The 19,250-nt window shown below is 34.5% G+C and overlaps 2 protein-coding genes across 2 annotated transcripts in view; both read left to right on the plus strand.

The window, feature by feature from the left end:
* The window catches only part of LOC148954697 (uncharacterized), an 82,509-nt gene extending 68,948 nt beyond the window's left edge, over positions 1–13,561 (plus strand). Inside the window, exons 10-11 of the mRNA XM_089086700.1 lie at positions 10,019–10,173; positions 12,865–13,561. Coding sequence (XP_088942826.1) covers positions 10,019–10,173; positions 12,865–13,059 — 350 coding nt within the window. The 3' untranslated portion in view covers positions 13,060–13,561. The remainder of the gene's footprint in view (positions 1–10,018; positions 10,174–12,864) is intronic.
* Positions 13,562–16,174: 2,613 nt separating this feature from the next.
* Positions 16,175–19,250, plus strand: part of LOC148954698 (co-chaperone protein HGH1 homolog) — a 53,207-nt gene continuing 50,131 nt past the window's right edge. Inside the window, exon 1 of the mRNA XM_089087204.1 lies at positions 16,175–16,325. Within this exon, the coding sequence (XP_088943330.1) occupies positions 16,238–16,325 (88 nt within the window). The 5' untranslated portion in view covers positions 16,175–16,237. The remainder of the gene's footprint in view (positions 16,326–19,250) is intronic.

Below are 19,250 nucleotides of genomic sequence, written 5' to 3' on the forward strand. Positions count from 1 at the left end.
TTTTTTAAATAATGCTGGGAAGTCCGGCGTCCCCTTCATAGCAATTTCCCTTCCCCCATGAAAACTTCCTTCATGGAAAGATCCTCCCACATAACCCCCGACCCCCCCCCCACGACCAGGAAAAATCTCCCCTGAAAACGTCTGTACTGTATACTTCCCAATAAGCAATACTGTATGTTAACATTGGGTAAACTTCATAACTTTCAGCCCTCCCCCCGGGAACTTCGGGGGATTAAGTCATCCTAAAAGACATACTTATAATATTCTCGAACATACTAAACAAAATGGCTATCTCAAAGTTTTGATCAGGTGACTTTGGGAAAAAAATGAGCTTGGGAGGGGGCCTAGTCGCCCTCTATTTTTTTTGTCGCTTAAAAAGAGAACTAGAACTTTTAATTTCAATTCCAATGAGCCCTCCCACGATATTCTAGGACCACTAGGTCGATACGATCACCCCTGGGAAAAAAAAAATAAATAAACACGCACCCGTGATCTTTCTTATGGCAAAAAATGCAAAATTCCACATTAGATAGGAGCTTGAAACCTCTACAGTAGGGTTCTCTGATACGCGGAATATGATGGTGTGATTTTCACTAAGGTTCTATAATTTTTAGGGGGCCTTTCCCCCTTTTTTCGAAAATCAGCTAAGTTTTCTCAGGCACGTAACTGTTGATAGGTAAGATTAAACTTGATGAAACTTATATATTTGAAATCAGCATTAAAATCCTATTCTTTTGATATATCTATTTGCATCAAAATTCCGTTTTCTAGAGTTTCGGTTACCATTGAGCCGGGTCCCAATAACCAATACTATATGTTAACATTGGGTAAAGTTCATAACTTTCAGCCTTCCTCCTGGGGGCTTCGAGCGATTTAGTCATCTTAAACGACATGGCTATAATAATGTTGACCATGCTGAACTAAATGGCTATCTCAAAATTTTGATTGGGTGACTTTGGGAAAAAATTTACACGGGAATTGGCTAAGTTGCCCTTCATTTTTTTTGGTGAATTAAAATGGGCACTGGAAATTTTATTTTTAGTTCGATTGAGCCCTCCCACGATATTCTAGGACCACTGGGTCGATACGATCACCCCTGGGAAAAAAAAAACAACAAACAAACAAACAAATTAACACGCATCCGTGATCATTCTTCTGGCAAAAAATGGAAAATTCCACATTTTTTTGATAGGAGCTTGAAACCTCTACAGTAGGGTTCTCTGATACGCTGAATATGATGGTGTGATTTTCATTAAGGTTCTATAACTTTGAGGGGGTCTTTCCCCCTTTTTTCGAAAATCAGCCAATTTTTTTCAGGCGCGTAACTTTTGATAGGTAAGATTAAACTTGATGAAACTTACATATATGAAATCAGAATTAAAATCTGATTCTTTTGATGTATCTATTGGTATCAAACTTCCGTTTTTTAGAGTTTCGGTTACCATTGAGCCGGGTCGCTCCTTACTTACAGTTCGTTACCACAAACTGTTTGATTTAGTCTAAGAGGTATAGCCCGTAGCATGTTTAATTCAATTTTAAGGAGCAAATTGTATAATCCTGTCTGATTTAAAAATGTCTCACATGACTTTAAACATCTAATGATGGAATAGTGATGACTATTGGGATTTAGATTATGCCAATAGCCAAAACACTTGATTTATTTTTTCTGAAGGTTTCATGGTGGTATCCAAAGCTCTTCGAATCTTTATGTAATGAGGTGACCAATTAAGTAAAAAAATTGATTTTAGTGGAATTAAATATAAGACACAAATGAAATTACAAAGTTTTAACATTACCACTTTTTACTAGGATAAGGGTTAGGAAATTAACCATAAAAGAACCACAGATCTTGGGAAACCAGGGGATACTTGGGCATTGGAGGAAATCCTATTGACAGGTGTCGAACGTTTACTAAAGGTTTGTTTTAGCCAAATACAGTATTTAAATTTCGCTGCTCTAGCCAGATTTTAAAGTTAACTGTTAAATCGACGTCTTCATGAAAGCAGATGCTCGGTTCACTTCTGTTTCGAATCAAAGATGGAAATCTTACCGGTCCAGAATTAATACACGGGCTATAATTTTGACAGGTGTCGACCGTTTACTAAAGGTTTGTTTTAGCCAAATACGGTGTTTAAATTTCTTTGCGCTATCCAGATTTTAAAATTAACTGTTAAATTGACGTCTTCATAAAAGCAGATGCTCTGTTCACTTCTGCTTCGAATCAAAGATGGAAAATTTACCGGCCCAGAATTAATACACGGGCCATTATTTTGAAAGGTGTCTAACGTTACTAAAGGTTTTTATTAGCCAAATACCGTATTTAAGTTCCGCTGCGCTAGCCAGATTTTAAAGTTAAGTATTAAATCGACGTCTTCATAAAAACTGATGCTCGGTTAACTTTCGTTTCAAATAAAAGATGTAAAATATACCAGCCCAGAGTTGAAACATGGGCCATCATTTTTAGAGGTAGCGACCGTTTACTAAAGGTTTGTTTTAGCCAATTACGGTATTTAAGTTCCGTTGCGCTAGCCAGATTTTAAAGTTAAGTATTAAATCAACGTCTTCATAAAAACTGATGCTCGGTTAACTTTTGTTTCAAATAAAAGATGTAAAATATACCAGCCCAGAGTTGAAACATGGGCCATCATTTTTAGAGGTAGCGACCGTTTACTAAAGGTTTGTTTTAGCCAATTACGGTATTTAAGTTCCGCTGCGCTAGCCAGATTTTAAAGTTAACTGTTAAATTGACGTCTTCATAAAAACAAATGTTCGGTTCACTTCTGTTTCGAATCAAAGATGGAAAATTTACCGGCCCAGAATTAATACACGGGCCATTATTTTGAAAGGTGTCTAACGTTACTAAAGGTTTTTATTAGCCAAATACCGTATTTAAGTTCCGCTGCGCTAGCCAGATTTTAAAGTTAAGTATTAAATCGACGTCTTCATAAAAACTGATGCTCGGTTAACTTTCGTTTCAAATAAAAGATGTAAAATATACCAGCCCAGAGTTGAAACATGGGCCATCATTTTTACAGGTAGCGACCGTTTACTAAAGGTTTGTTTTAGCCAATTACGGTATTTAAGTTCCGCTGCGCTAGCCAGATTTTAAAGTTAAGTATTAAATCAACGTCTTCATAAAAACTGATGCTCGGTTAACTTTTGTTTCAAATAAAAGATGTAAAATATACCAGCCCAGAGTTGAAACATGGGCCATCATTTTTAGAGGTAGCGACCGTTTACTAAAGGTTTGTTTTAGCCAATTACGGTATTTAAGTTCCACTGCGCTAGCCAGATTTTAAAGTTAACTGTTAAATTGACGTCTTCATAAAAACAAATGTTCGGTTCACTTCTGTTTCGAATCAAAGATGGAAAATTTACCAGCCCAGACTTAATATACAGGCCATTATTTTGATAGATGTCGACAAGTAGTATATTGTTAAAAATTTACATATCCCTTGAGTATGTAAACTATTTCGAATACCATGCTGGCTGAACATAACGTAAGAAAAAAGCGGTTAGTTTTATAGTTTCATGTTTTGAAGTGTATCTTGTTATTTTATTTTGTGGATTCAGGGGCCCTAAATTCATAGATAGGATATCCTTCACGTGTGATGGCCTTTAACGAAAGGTTTTTTTTTCATCAAATTGCTCTACTTAGATTTCAGATTTCACTTCGGTATTTATTTCACGACTAACTGACAAGTTCAATGTTTTTGCAAGGGCGAATTTTTGGTTCGCTTCTTTTTTGGATCGAGGTTAAAAAAAATGGTATCTGCGCTGACCATCATTTTTACAGGTGTCAAGAACTAATGTATTGTGGGAAGTTTACCTAATACTAAATATGTAAATAAATTTGAAAGATAAACTGACTGCAAATAACTTTCGAACATGACTGAAGAGGTAGCTTTTTCAATTTTATTTTTAAACAACGTTTAATTGTTCCATTTTGCAAATTTATAGGCTAAAAATTAATATACTTGTCATTTTTTTGACAAATAATATACAGGCCAGCATTTTCAATTTTGATTTTTAAGCAGCGTTTAATTGTTCTATTTTGCAGATTTATAGGCAGAAAATTAATAGAAAGGCCATCTTTTTGACAGTTGCATATCATTTACTAAAGATTTGTTTTATTATTATTATTATTGTCATTATTACTATTACCATGGTAATAATGATGGTAATAAAACTCGTTGTTTCAAAAATACAGCAACGGCTTAGGAGCTAGGGACAAATCTTTTAATCCTTATCATATACTCCGCAATCTGTCAGATATTGCCTTCCACATCTGAGTCCTCAACATAACATTTAATTTATAAAGTATCTCAAGCTAGTATCTAATGCCAAGCAGACATTCTTCTATTAAATACATTCTTGTTTCCGTGGTCATCTGGTGTTTTTGACGAATTGGGGTATCAGCTCTTCCAGTTCATGGCTCCTAAAGAGCCATGAGTGAGATGGCTTCCAGTGAGATGGCTCCTAAAATTCTTAATTCCTTGGAGTAACTTCAATGAATATTCGTATTTTGGATTTTCTAAATTCAAGAAGACGCTTTATCAGTGTGGGGTTAAAGTTTGAAATTATTTCCCTTGTTTCTTCGTATTCCACCTATATATGCCAGTTTTGTTCTGCTCTCTCAAGTATCCATCTGCTTACAGTACCTTTCCAGCAACTATGAAAGGTTCCAGTCCGTAAGAATTCATTGATGTCCTACCCTAGCTACTTCACGTGCCAATTCGTTAGCTGTAATCTCAGAACGTCCCGGGGCCCACTTCAGTGTAATATGGTTACCATAGGCAGTGACAGTACTGGTCTCTCTTGTGCCCGGGGTAAAATATTAATTAGTGCCCTCCCTTCCTGTCACTCAAAAATTTTCAAACGAAATTTTAACAAAATATTTATTTATTAACAAAATTTTCATTTATTTAAATAAGACTTTTCTTATTATAGATGGGAAAAGATATAGAAAAATGTTAATTTTGGATTCATTTTGGTTATGCTTACTGCCAACTTCGCCCTCCACTTTATTTTAATAAAAATAAAATTTCATAGATTACAAAATAATTTTAAACGTTAGACCGATTGTGTTGAAATTTTGTGCCCCTAAAATTTCTGTATCTGGGGCCAGTGTTGCCTCTCCCCCCCCCCCCTAAAACCACCTCTGACCATAGGATGCTGGTTTGTTTAAGGCTTCATTGCACTCCAATTTACTTTTTGTTTGCTCTCAATCGAGCAGTTCGTTGTAATGGACTGTAAGTAAGGAGCAACTCGACTCAATAGTAACCGAAACTCTGAAAAACGGAATTTTAATATCAATAGATACACCAAAAGACTCAGCTTATTATGTTGATCCCAAATATATAAGATTCATATAAGATTCAAATTTAGTGTTACCCATCAAAAGTTGCGTGCCTGAGAAAATTTGCCTAATTTTTGAAATAGGGTGGATACACCCCCTAAAATTAAAGGAATTCAACGTACCAGAGAACCCTACTGTAGAAGTTTCAAGCTCCTATCTACAAAAATGTGGAATTTTGCTATTTTTGCCTGAAGACAGATCATAGATGCGTGTTTTTTTGTTTTTTTTTCCCAAAGGTGATTGTATCGAAATAATGGTCCTAGAAGATCGGAAGAGAGTGTATTCGAATGGAAATTAAAATTTCTAGTGCCCTTTTTCAGTGACCAAAAAGATTGGAGGTTAACTGGGTCCCTCCCTCACCCATTTTCCCCCCAAAGTTATCTGATCTAAATTTTGGGATTGCCATTTTGTTCAGTATAGTTGAAAGAGCAAACAGCTATGTCTTAGGTATGAAAGCCCCCCCCCCCCAGTATTTTTCATTTGGAAGCATACAGACATCTTTTTTTGTGCTTGGGGTGGATGTCTATAGGGAGAATCTTTCTTGGGGAGGGAAATTTATTGGGGGCGAATATTCCAGGGGGAATGTTACACTGGGGGATTTGACAGAATTAATATACGAAATTCTTTTTAATTGTCATGCATTCTCTTTTCCAATCTTTTCATTTGGAGATGTTCCGAGGGAATTATCCAGGGGCTTTTTTGCATGTTTTGTTTTCTGGGAAATAATTTCCACGGAAGGGGGCATTTCTGGAGTGATTTAGAAACTGATTAGAGATAAAAGTTTTATTGAAATGAAAGAATTCTAAGGAAAATTTTCTAGGCTGAGTCGTCCGCAAGCAATTTTACAGGGAGGGGGATTCTCAGCGAGGAAGGAATTGTTCTGGGGTAATTTGACGCGGAGGTGCACTTTATGCTGGATTAAATTTCTACGGGGAAGTTTTCCGTGACAGGGAAGGGCATATTTCATAGAGGGTGAGCCAGATTTACAGGTATTATTTGAAAAATCAAACAGAAATTATTTCATATTTAAGGGTTGCCCCCTCCTCAATACCTTACTCTTTACGCCAAAGTTTGTCTGTTTTACAAAAACTGAAATACGGGGGCCGTTTAACTAAAATAGGAAGCTTTTTTAAAAGTGCTAACAGCTTCAGCGTAAAGAGCAAGATATTGAGGAGGGGACAACCCTTCATATATGGAATAAATCTGCCAAAATTAATATGCAAATTTTGTTTTAATTTTTCACGTGCGGTGAGCCAAATTCAAACCTGCATTAGTTGAAAAATATTCAGGAATTAAATTTAAAATAACAAGTTTTTTTTTACTGAAAATAAGGAGTGACATTAAACCTTAAAACGAACAGAAATTATTCCGTATATGAAAAGGGCTATCCCCTCCTCAACGCATCGCTCTTTACACTAAAGTTTTTATTGTTTTAAAAAATAGAGTTGTGACAAAGAGTCAAACTTTAGTGTAAAGACCGAGGCCGTGAGTTGGGGACAGCCCCTTTCATATATGGAATAATTTCCGTTCGTTTTAAGCTTTAATGTCACTCCTTAGTTTCAGTTAAAAAAAAATCGTTTAATATTCTCGAGAACATTTATGCATTCTTGGTTACCATATATGATACTTATTTCCATAACTGCACTTTTTAATTGACTATTCCCAAAAATTCAAGCCTGGAAGACTGTTGCATATTTATCTATGTGATGACTTCCTATCACTTCATCTAGAACAGGGCACTATGGTAAATCACTACTCCTGTCCCAGATTTTCTGTGGGCTCACGATCCATTTGTTAAACTGAATATTGCGTTATATTTGCTTCTTCCACTAGCAAATTTTCTATAGGTTAAAATCCTAAACATAGTTCTATGGATGCCATGGCAGCTTTATAGTATGCAGATGGGATTATTGGTCAGGCAAACTTTTGTACCCTTATCGAGTTGACCCAGACCTGCCGTATATAAATAAATGGTCTTATTTGGTGATAAGCCCCATATTTTCCCTATATTCCCCATATATTCCCTATATTCCCCATATTTTCCCTATAATACCCATATTTTCCCTATATTCCCCGTATTTTCCCTACTATTCTCTGACACTCGATTAGAGAAGCTGTAGCTTCCCACGCTTTCTTTGCACAGTGGGCTTTCCAGCTCATTTGATGATCAAATATGATCCCCAGACATTTCACCCGTTTTTTATAGATATCTTGTGACCATACATTTTTATTACAAGGGGGGCTTTCCAATTTCTCTTAGTCTGTTTACAGACTAGGCAGTATTTGTGAATACCACCGCTTCAATATTTTCAGGATCAAAACGCAGTTTGTGCTTTTGTGCCCATATCTGAATCGCTTTTAACATGTGCTGTTATAATCCAAATAGGATTTTCAGACACCTGTCTCGTAGGGGAGATACTGGATCATAGGTGCGTGCCTGACCGTACCCAGAATGCAAATCTAATAGACTCAAACGATCATTCGTAGAAGGTTTAAAATTTACAGACGAGTCACCCCTGCTTGAGGGCAGCCTTTCAGAATAACTTTAGTTTTTTCACTCCCCCCCCCGCGTGGATCCCTGACTACTAACGAGTTTCTGAGCAAAGGGAAATTCTGTTTTTTTTTGTTTTTTTTTTTAGCTGAAGGTTTGTTTTACCCAATTATAATATTTAAGTTTTGCCTTGGTAGCCGGATTCCGCAGCTACCTGATAAATCAACGTCTTCATAAGGGCAAATTTTGGGCGCACATGTGCTTTGGAACGAAGTAGAAAATTGTCTTTCTCCGGCTGAAAAATTTGCGTTTCAGTAAATAAAGCTTTATCAGTTAGTTTGTTACTCTTTTTTGAATATTTTTCTAAAATATAGTTCTTGAGTTTTTAGTGAAAATTCATTTGGACGACTTCAGATAATTTTGCTTTTGATTAGACACATGTTTCAATAAGTTCTGAGGTTTGGATATGTGAATTTTGGATTTTCCGTCAAATTCATCACAGCAAACCAATCATGCAACTTTACTGATATAGATATGTACAAGAAACATACTTCTCAAAAATAATCGTTGATTTGCAACTTTATAAATACACGTTGGGGCAAAAATAATTTTCTATGCTTGCGGAAGTCAGTCAGCGGGAAGTCAGCGAGTTCCTAAAATTATTATGGCTACTATGGGCCGTGGATCGTTCTTTATTAGGTTGCAGCTTTCGCTGTAACCATGGTCACACCTACTTTTACTTGAATTAAGCAGTTACTCGCGATAAAAACGATATAATACATGCTCTGAGGCCAACCGGACTCTTATGCATAATAATGGTAGATGGTATAAGCTTACCTAAGCTATGGATGTCAAGTCTTGACCTGACATCCATAGCTTAGGTAACCTTATTACCATCTACAATCAAATAGTTCGTGGTAACGAACTGTAAGTAAGAAACGATCCGGCTAAATAGTAACCGAAACCCTAAAAATCATCAGGGGTGATCGTATCGATCCAGTAGTCCTAGAATATCATGGGAGGGTTCATACGAACGGAAATTAAAAGTTCTAGTGCACTTTTTAAGTGACCAAAAAAATCGGACGGCAACTTGGCCCCCTTCCACGCTTATTTTTTTCCCGAAGTCACCTAATCAAAATTTTTAGATAGCCCTTTTGTTCAACATAGTCGAAAATCTAATAAATATTTCGTTGAGGATGACTCAACCCCCGCAGTTCTCGGGGGAACGGCTGCAAGTTATGAACTTTGCCCATTCTTTACATACAGTATTGGTTATTGGGAAGTACACAGACGTTTTCAGAAGGGACTTTTTCCGGTGGAGGGGGTCGGAGGAGGAGGTTACGTGGGAGGATGTTTCCATGGAGGATTTTTCCTTGGGGGAAGGGACATTTCTATCAAGGGGGTGCCGGATTTCCCAGCATTATTTAAAAACGATCATAAATTAAATAAAAAAGCAAGTTTTTTCAACTGAAAGTAAGGAGCAATATTGAAACTTAAAACGCACAGAAATTATTACGTATATGAGGGGGTTCGCCCCCTAGTCAATACCTCGCTCTTTACGGTAAAGTTTTTTTTTCAGTACTTTCAAAAGAACTATCTATTCTAATTAAACGGCCTTTGTGATTAAGGGATTTGTGATTCGAACAAAATTCGAACATAAGCGTAAAGAGCGAGGTATTGACTAGGGGATGAACCCCCTCATATATGTAATAATTTAATAATTTCAAAATTTAGTAATTTTTAAGTTTTAATGTTGCTCCTTAATTTCAGTTGAAAAAACTTGTTTTTTTATCATCATATAAAAAGGATTAACACGGAGATTTCCTAAGAAAAATTATTTTCATTTTTCGATTAATTTAAAAGGGTTGCTATTGGGCTAAAACTTATTCTTTTATTTTCTTTTTTTAATCTTGTTCTCACCCATGGCTGCCCTTGGACTTTTTTTTTTTATCTCAAAAGGGTTGCCAATTGCCTATTTTTTTTTTTTTTTTTCGTTTATAATTTCAAAACGGCAGCCAATTTAAAAAAAGGAAGAACAATTAACGCCATCTAAAACTCAGCCGGCAATAAAAAAAATGATTTTACGCTTCGTTGGCTGAGAATCTATTGCTTTTGTTATTATTTTTGTTCAATCAAACCACTGTGGCCTTCAAAATTACATTTTTCAGAGGATTTGTGTAACCCAAACCCTTGTGGCACTGACGCTCTTTGCAAGCCTGGCTTCGACCGAGACAACAATCAAAGACCAGTTTGTTACTGCCGTGATGGCTACATTGGTGATCCACTTGTTGCATGTCGACGTGGAGACTGTGTGGACCATGAGGTAAGTTTGACTGTGGTAATTTAAAATAGGCTTGTTCAAAGGTAATCTAAATATATATATATATATATATATATATATATATATATATATATATATATATATATATATATATATATATATATATTTTTTTTTTTTTATATATATATATATATATATATATATATATATATATATATATATATATATATATATATATATATATATATATATATATATATATATATATATATCTTTCCTTACGACATCCTCCCGCCTCATTCGGGCACGATCTGCTTTTCGGTTGACATCAGACGGTTGCCCGAAAAGGACGATCTTGGGCAACCTGTCATCCATCATCCACAGAGCCTGTCCTAGCCATCTAAACCTTTTTCTCAGCATAGCCCCAGTAAGCGGGATTGACACGCATTTTTCACATAGCTCATTGTTTGAGATAGGTCAGACAGTCGGCTACCCAAAACATTCCGTAGACAATTTCTCTGGAGAACATTCTAGCAAATCCTCCTTTTTTTGGAGCGCCCTCGCTTCAGAACCACACCTGATCACTCGCATCACTGTAGCTTCGAATACTATAATCTTGGTGCGCAGACTTATCTTCCTATTCTTCCAATTTTTTTTAAACTGTTAAATAACACCCTTGGCTTCCTGGGACTTCCTTTATTTATATATATATATATATATATATATATATATATATATATATATATATATATATATATATATATATATATATATATATATATATATATATATATATATATATATATATATATATATATATATATATATATATATATATATATATATATATATATATATATATATATATATATATATATATATATATATATATATATATATGTTATGTATGTGAGCCTCTGAGATAATTACCTAAACTTCTTGATTAGCTATATTTAAAGCAATGAGGAGCAGAAAAATGTATTTTAAATCCCTCTTCGACTCTCCTGGTCTAAATCCCCTATTGATTCTCTCTTTAAAAATACAGCTTACTAAGCATTTTTTTAGTAAAAATACTTTCAACAAAAACTTTGGTTCTTGAACGTCAGTAACGCCTGACTGCGAGACTGGCCGGAAATGAACATTGTCTAGCCGGCTATTGTGTTGCAAAAATTACGTACGTTGCGCTATTTTTTTTGTTGTTGTCTTTTGCGTTTATTTTTCCTTCATTAGTCTTTAAGAATCTGATTTTTTTTTTCTTAAGCCGCTTGGCTTTGTAGCAGACTTTCAGACCACAATGTGGTTGAAAACCGAAGTTTGATTGAGTATAAAACAATATTACTGACACATCCATCGACATACTTCTACACTGAGGATTTACCCCAGAAATAATTGAAATAATTATATCTAAACTTCACTTCATTGAACTTCTAAAGAAAGAGGGCAGCATGGCACCTAACCATCTGCCAGATCGTAGTGCCACTGCGACTTGAAAAGCTTGTGGCCTGAGTCAAGACGAAGATGATTTGGGCTAAAAGCAAAAAAGATTTGGGCTAAATAGAAAAAGTAAAAAAGAAGCAAAAAAAATTAATGCAATTAACATCTTGTTTATTTTAAAAATGAATTCATGACTTTTCTTGGTAGCACCAAATAGCATTCATGGATTTTTCTCAGGAACAAATTTGAGTTTACTCTTTTTCCAGTTTCACAGAGTCTTTTGGGTGTCCCATTTTTGATGTTAAGAAACCTGCTTTTTGTTTTGCTACAGGCTATCAACTAGTCACAGCGCGCTCAAGTCAAATAATTCTATCCACCCCTTAACTCTATCCACCCCCTTTCTTTATACCTCTGTCATTAAATTATTCTTCCAGATTTTTTTGAATATCTAAAACTTTAATTAGTATGTTTACTTCAGTCCACGCAAGCCTGCTTCTGGTTTGAAAAGTTTCTTGTGCCATTGAATTTGTTTCGTCTCAGATTAGTACAATAAATTGATTAATACAAATTTGAACTATGCTGACATGTAAAGCATAAAGTGAAAATAACCCAACAATTCCCTTTTTAGAACCAAAAAGCAGCGAATAATAATTGAAATAGAAAAAAGTCAACCCTTTTGTAAACTAAATTTAGTTTCTAGAATGTCTTTGTTCCAGGAGCTTCAGTTTTTTTTTTTGTTTTTTTTGTCAAAGTTTTAAGAGATTTTCAAATAATTAGATCAACTTTAGTTTCATATAGTAAAATCAATAATGGAAGAATTAATTAATATCCGATGTTAGAAGTAGTAGAAACAAATGCTGATTCTTGAATCCAGAAGTCCAAAGACGTTTTCTGAGTCTGTGTAAATGATGGACTTCAAGGGGGGGGTTCAAGTACAGACAAAGATCGCTTATAGCACGAATCTTTATATATTTCTTATGAATTTTTTTTGTGGGGAGGGAAAAACTTAGTCCGAAAATCATCCCTTGGCTATGCCATTAGTGGCTTGCAGTAATTATTCTCAAACAATATCTTGTAAGAAATAATATTGTTTTGTAAAAAAAAAAAAAAAAAAAAAAAAATGTGCACATTCCGTACGAGAAGGATTGGGGGAGGGAGGCGAGTGTGCTTTGAAGGAAATAACATTCATAAATCATGGCCAGTGTTCCACTTCTTCCCTAAGCTCTACTTTTCGTGATGCCTATTTATTGATGTACAATTAAAATTACATATAATTCATATACATATTTCTGTCTTCAGGACTGTGATTCAACAAGAGCCTGTTATGGATTCAAATGTGTAGATCCATGTATCAGTCAAACAGGTGGTGGCAGTGTCTGTGGTCTTGGCGCTAGATGTGATTCCCGCAACCATGGTGCCGTTTGCTCCTGTCCTAGTGGCTCTTCTGGTGATCCTTTAGTCGAGTGCAGACTTGGACGTTTTGGGAAGAAGTAATCGAAGTTTAGACATCCTATATAGATTAAAGTCATTTAGATGTTGGCTGTAATACGTCCATGCCCTGTATTTTAAGCTTTTTTGGAAATTTACCACTTCTTAAGCTATTTAATATTTTAAAAATTCAGCTTTATAGCTATCTAACTGAACTCTAAAAAAACATCTGTTATTTTATTCTTTTATTTAGAAAAAGAAAACATTTAATTTTTGAATAATGCATTTTTTTAATACTTCTTATGCCATTCGGCATTTTAAGAATTCAGTTGTATAGCTATCCAACTGAACTCTAAAAAAAGGTCTCTTATTTTATCCATTCATTCAGAAAAAGAAAATTTGATATTCGAATAATACATTTGTTTCCTTCAGTTTGTAGTTATACATTTCTTCCACACCGGTGATTTTGTGATTACTACTTACCCAGTGCTCGATGTGTTAACTCGCTTTCGATTTTGTAAAAAGTGATTTTTTTTAACGTTTTGAAATAAAAATGAATAAAAGCTTATATTTAACTATTTGAGGTACTATTGTTTTATTTGTTTTGATGCTGCAGATCCCACTTTTTATTTGAAGAGCTTTCTCTAATTTCAATTATTGTAGACAAAATTACAGAACAACCAAAACTTGACCTTAATTTTCTATTCTATCTCATTAGCTATGGTTTCTAAGTCACTTAACTGTCTTTTATGCTTGGTTTCTGCCAGACCTGACATTCAGTGGCGCCAATTCATGAAAACATTAGGTTAAGGGGGGCATATATTTTTCTGTGTTTTAAAGTAGGAAGAGGGGGGAAATCTTGATTTGTTTATCAAAATAAAGAAAAAGGCCACCACAGCTGTTCAAGAAGTTTCTTTTTCATTGCTACCTCTGCACGATAATAGACAAAATCTGACTTCTTGTCCTGCATGAACTAGGAAATTGTTATGGGAGGTTACAAATAAGTTTTTTTCTAATAATATAGATGGTGATCCTAAAAATGTGTATTTGATTTATGTTTAAAGGAGGTTAAAAATAAGAGATTGTTGGAAGAGGTTACAAATAAGGTTTCTTCAAAATTGTGAGTGGTGACCTGAAAGATCTATGTTTGCCTTTTGTTTAAGAGGTTACAAACAGGAGGTTATTATGGGAGGCTACGCAGGTTTCTTCTAAAAATCTGAGTTGTGTTCCTAAGAATTTTTATTAGCCCCATTTTCATGCTATTGATTTATATTCGAGAATTTAGGATCTTTGACATTAGTCAGTTCTGTTTATGCAAAAGGAAAATGAGAGAAGAGAGGTCTTTAGGACTGGAAAGAAAGCATTTTTACACCAAGAAAAAAAAAACAGCCGCATTAATTCAATGCACCAAGTACTTCACGCCAGCTTTTGACCTAGGAAATTTTTTAGATTAATGCTCAGCTTGAACGTTTTTACGCTGACCTACTTAAGTCTAGGTGTTCTAACGTTGGATTTGCGGATATACTTGCCATGAAGGTTATCACTTTCACTTAATTTACTGACTGGCGACCAGCCAAATACTGTTCTTCTTTAAACATGATGTTGTGCCGATACAAATATTTGCAAACAAGACGCTACCTTTTATGTGTAGAAAAAAAAAAGAAATTTGATGGTGTACTCTCAAAAGGCAGGATAAAAATGTATTTGTTGATAACGTATTCGAATACAAAAGCGGTGACTTTTGTGGGTTTCCCTATGCTACGGTTTCTGAAATAGCACTATTCAATGATACATAGAAATAGGCCCATCTAAATTGTCCATAATGAAAGAAATATAATGAAATATAGGTCTATAATGAAAGAAAGGTTGAGGTGGTTAGGGCATGTTGTTCGGATGAAGGATGACAGATTGCCGAAGATTGTTCTTTTCGGCCAACCATCTAGGGCTAAACGGAAAGTAGGTCGTCCCCGTCTGGGTTGGGAGGACGTCATAAAGAAAGATTTAAAGGAAATGGGAACTTCGTGGGCGGGTGTAAAAAGGGAGGCTTTGAATAGATTGGGGTGGAGGAGGAGCGTGCGTAGCTGTGTTGGCCTCAGGCGGCTTGGTGCTGCGATGAGTTAAGTTGTTGTTTTTTTGTTGTTTTTTTTTTGTAAATTGTCCAGAGCTACCAAGCTTTGCGTCTTTTTCAGTATTTTCGATTCAGAAAATGGTCCAAATACAAATTACATAAATCGTCTGTATGCTTAAAAGAAGTATTTTTAAAATCTTCCCGGTTAAGTTTTCTTATCCAAAGCAAACAAAATAAAATTTCTTTTCTCCAATTTTCTTTATTCTTCCATTTCTGCTTTAGGTTAATTTTAGAGCACAAAAGCAATCTTTAATTTTGCTTATAAATCTTTAATTTTTGGTTTTTAAAGTCTTGTTTGGGACTGATTTTCCTCAAAAAGGGACATAGAATTCTTCAGGAGTTATTAACGCACCTAAAATGTTATTTTTTTTTATCAAATTTTTTTATTCAAATTTATCAAATTTTTTTTATAAATTTTTATCAAAATGTGCAGCTTTGGAAGTGCTTCTTGGTAAGTTAATTATTACCTGCACATATTGGTAATGAAATATTTTTGGGGCCTACCAATAACAAACAACCATCGTATGACCTAACTGAATGAGCTTAGATTCTAGACAACGGCAAAATTACAGTGATATCAATGCGTGTCTCCCGGAATATATCAATAACTAGTCCTGAAGAAATCAGATGGGATTCTTGATAAAAATTGCCATGGGAAATGGGAAAAATGATAGGAAACTATTAGTAGTGAAAGTTGTTTTAGTAGCGGAGATAGTTGCTCAATTTTGTTAGTTTGCTCAATGATTCTTTAGCTCTATCTGGACGGTGCGTGAAGTTTCGGTAACAAAAATGATAAAGTCTGGAAGAGCAGTCACATTTGGAAGACTGTCTAAAAAAATCAGTCCAGTGTTATTTACTTGGTACAATTGTACCACTTTTGGTATGTTTTGGAGATACTGGTTCAATGTGATATATTTAGAAATTTTGTGGCATAACACGAATTATCCAGCAGATTTTAGTTTTATTTAGTCCTTACAAGTCCGTACAATTTTACTCGTAAAATTGGTATAATGTGTTAGCAACACTGACCGATTCTAGGCAACAGCTTTAAAATCCTGCTTAAAAGCCTAAAACAATAAACTGGACTTAGCCTAAATAGCTAAGGATTACAGTAGTATGGCTGATTATTTGAAAGAAGTTTCTGAATTTCTTAAAGAAGAAAGTACAAGCGAGATAAAATGTGCAGCTTTGGAAGTGCTTCTTGGTAAGTTAATTATTACCTGCACATAGCCTATTGGTAATGAAATACCTTTGGAGCCCCTTCAAGGGCTCAAGATGCAACTGGCCCTAGAAGTGATTCTTGAATTATGAAACATGATAAAAAAGGCATCAAGTGACGTTTTCACTTTCATCTTAGCTAAACTATGTGGCCCACTGCAAATTTACCAACATAAAATTTTAGGGTAAATATAAATTATTTTTGAGACCACACTGGCTAATCATGATAAAACAAAAAAAATTCGAAGGAAGGAAGAAAACAAGGACAATTAACAGCTAGTGAAAAAATTGAAAAATTAGGCAAATATTTTGGTCAAGACCTCCACTTGACTGTCCTCAGTGCAGAAGAAAACTGATAAAAATATAAAAAAAGGTTTGGTTTGGGTTTGGTTCTTTACCAGAATATAAGTTTTTTTTAATATTTTTATCAGTTTTCTTCTGCACTGAGGATGGTCAAGTGGAGGTCTTGACTGAAATATTTGCATAATTTTTCAATTTTTTCACTGGCTGTGAATTGTCCTTGTTTTCTTCCTTTCTTTGCAATTTTTTGTTTTTATCAGGGTAAATATATACCAAATCATATTATTGAGTTAGGAATAAAGTGAATACACCATTTGGTGCCTTTTTTATGCTGATTATGAATATAGCCTAATAGGCTAATCATTTCTATTGGAAATTAATTTTAGTTTCCCCCTGAATTTGCATATATGCAAATTCAGGGTATATATTTCTATATTAGGGGGGGGGGTGGGGGTAAAGTTTAAACTTACCTCCCATTTACATCAGAAACAAAATTTGCCCCCCCATAATGTAGAAATATATACTCTGAATTGGCATATATAGGGGGGGGGGCTGAAATTAATTTCCAATAGAAATGCTTAGGCTATTAGGCCTTTATTTGTAAGCAGCATAAAAAAAGGCATTGAATAGTATATTCACTTTATTCCTAACTCAATAATATGATTTGGTATATATTTACCAAGTTTCCATTTTTTTTTTAGAACAGAAACTCTCTCTCTCTACATTTGAGCATAAAGTAGCCAAATAGTTAGCAGTCAATACAATTTCTTATACCCTATCAAGCAGAATTAGCTAACTAATTTGCTATTTCACTGTTTATTCTTTGTGTTTTGAAAGTCCCACCAAATTATTACATTTCTGTGATTTGTTAGCTAACATTGTTTTTTGCAATGTTTTGTTCAACAATTCTATTTCTGCTATGCTAACAAAAAATATGGAGTATGCATATCTTGGCATGATGGATTTCAAGATGTATTCTTGCTGAATTCAATTATTTAAGTACTAGAAGTGACTTAACAATAGGATACCATCAGGTGCACCCTTTCCTTCAAAAAGAAAACTATTTGCAAGTGTACTTGCTCTTTATGGCAGGCAATTCTAGCTTGTTAATGCCCTTTTACAGCTCTCTTTCCCAAAACTAAATTTGTTAACTTGTTGGACCCCATAAAAAAAGTGTTCAGTTTTTTCTCTATACATAAACTATACTTTTTTATATAGCTCGGTGGTGGATATCCATCTTGATATTAGCCAAATAGTTTAAATATTATCTAGAGATGAAAAGAAGAAAGCAAGATACACCATATCCCTGACCCCTCCAGCTCATTCATAGCAAAATGATGGGAAAGAGAAAATCTAAATTGATTGGCACATCAATTACAATTTGTACTCTGCTAAAATAATCATATTTTTTCTTAATCTTGGCCACTGCTTTTCTAACCCCCTGTTCCCTAAGTAAAGTTCAATCAACACTCTTGTCCCTCCCCTCCCCCTGTTTAAATTTTTTTTAAACAGATTTTTCCCCCCTGTTTAGATTTTTTGTTTTTATCAGGGTAAATATATACCAAATCATATTATTGAGTTAGGAATAAAGTGAATACACCATTTGGTGCCTTTTTTATGCTGATTACAAATATAGCCTAATAGGCTAATCATTTCTATTGGAAATGAATTTTAGTTCCCCCCTGGATTTGCATATATGCAAATTCAGGTTATAAATTTCTATTTTAGGGGGGGTGGGGGTAAAGTTTAAACTTACCTCCCATTTACATCAGAAATAAAATTTGCCCCCCCCCTAATGTTGAAATATATACCCTAAATTTGAATATAGAGGGGGGGGGGGGCTGAAAATCATTTACAATAGAAATTTTTAGGGTATTATATTTGTAATCAGCATAAAAAAAGGCATTGAATAGTGTATTCACTTTATTCCTAACTCAATAATATGATTTGGTATATATTTACCAAGTTTCCATTTTTTTTTAGAACAGAAACTCTCTCTCTCTACATTTGAGCATAAAGTAGCCAAATAGTTAGCAGTCAATACAATTTCTTATACCCTATACAGCAGAATTAGCTAACTAATTTGCTATTTCACTGTTTATTCTTTGTGTTTTGAAAGTCCCACCAAATTATTACATTTCTGTGATTTGTTAGCTAACATTGTTTTTGGCAATGTTTTGTTCAACAATTCTATTTCTGCTATGCTAACAAAAAATATGGAGTATGCATATCTTGGCATGATGGATTTCAAGATGTATTCTTGCTGAATTCAATTATTTAAGTACTAGAAGTGACTTAACAATAGGATACCATCAGGTGCACCCTTTCCTTCAAAAAGAAAACTATTTGCAAGTGTACTTGCTCTTTATGGCAGGCAATTCTAGCTTGTTAATGCCCTTTTACAGCTCTCTTTCCCAAAACTAAATTTGCTAACTTGTTGACCCCCCATAAAAAAAGTGTTCAGTTTTTTCTCTATACATAAACTATACTTTTTTATATAGCTCGGTGGTGGATATCCATCTTGATATTAGCCAAATAGTTTAAATATTATCTAGAGATGAAAAGAAGAAAGCAAGATACACCATATCCCTGACCCCTCCAGCTCATTCAT

Source organism: Artemia sp. Qi Xiang Cuo, chromosome 3 (genome assembly GCF_049724085.1).
Source record: "Artemia sp. Qi Xiang Cuo chromosome 3, ASM4972408v1, whole genome shotgun sequence".
NCBI classification, from domain to species: Eukaryota; Metazoa; Arthropoda; class Branchiopoda; order Anostraca; family Artemiidae; genus Artemia; species Artemia sp. Qi Xiang Cuo.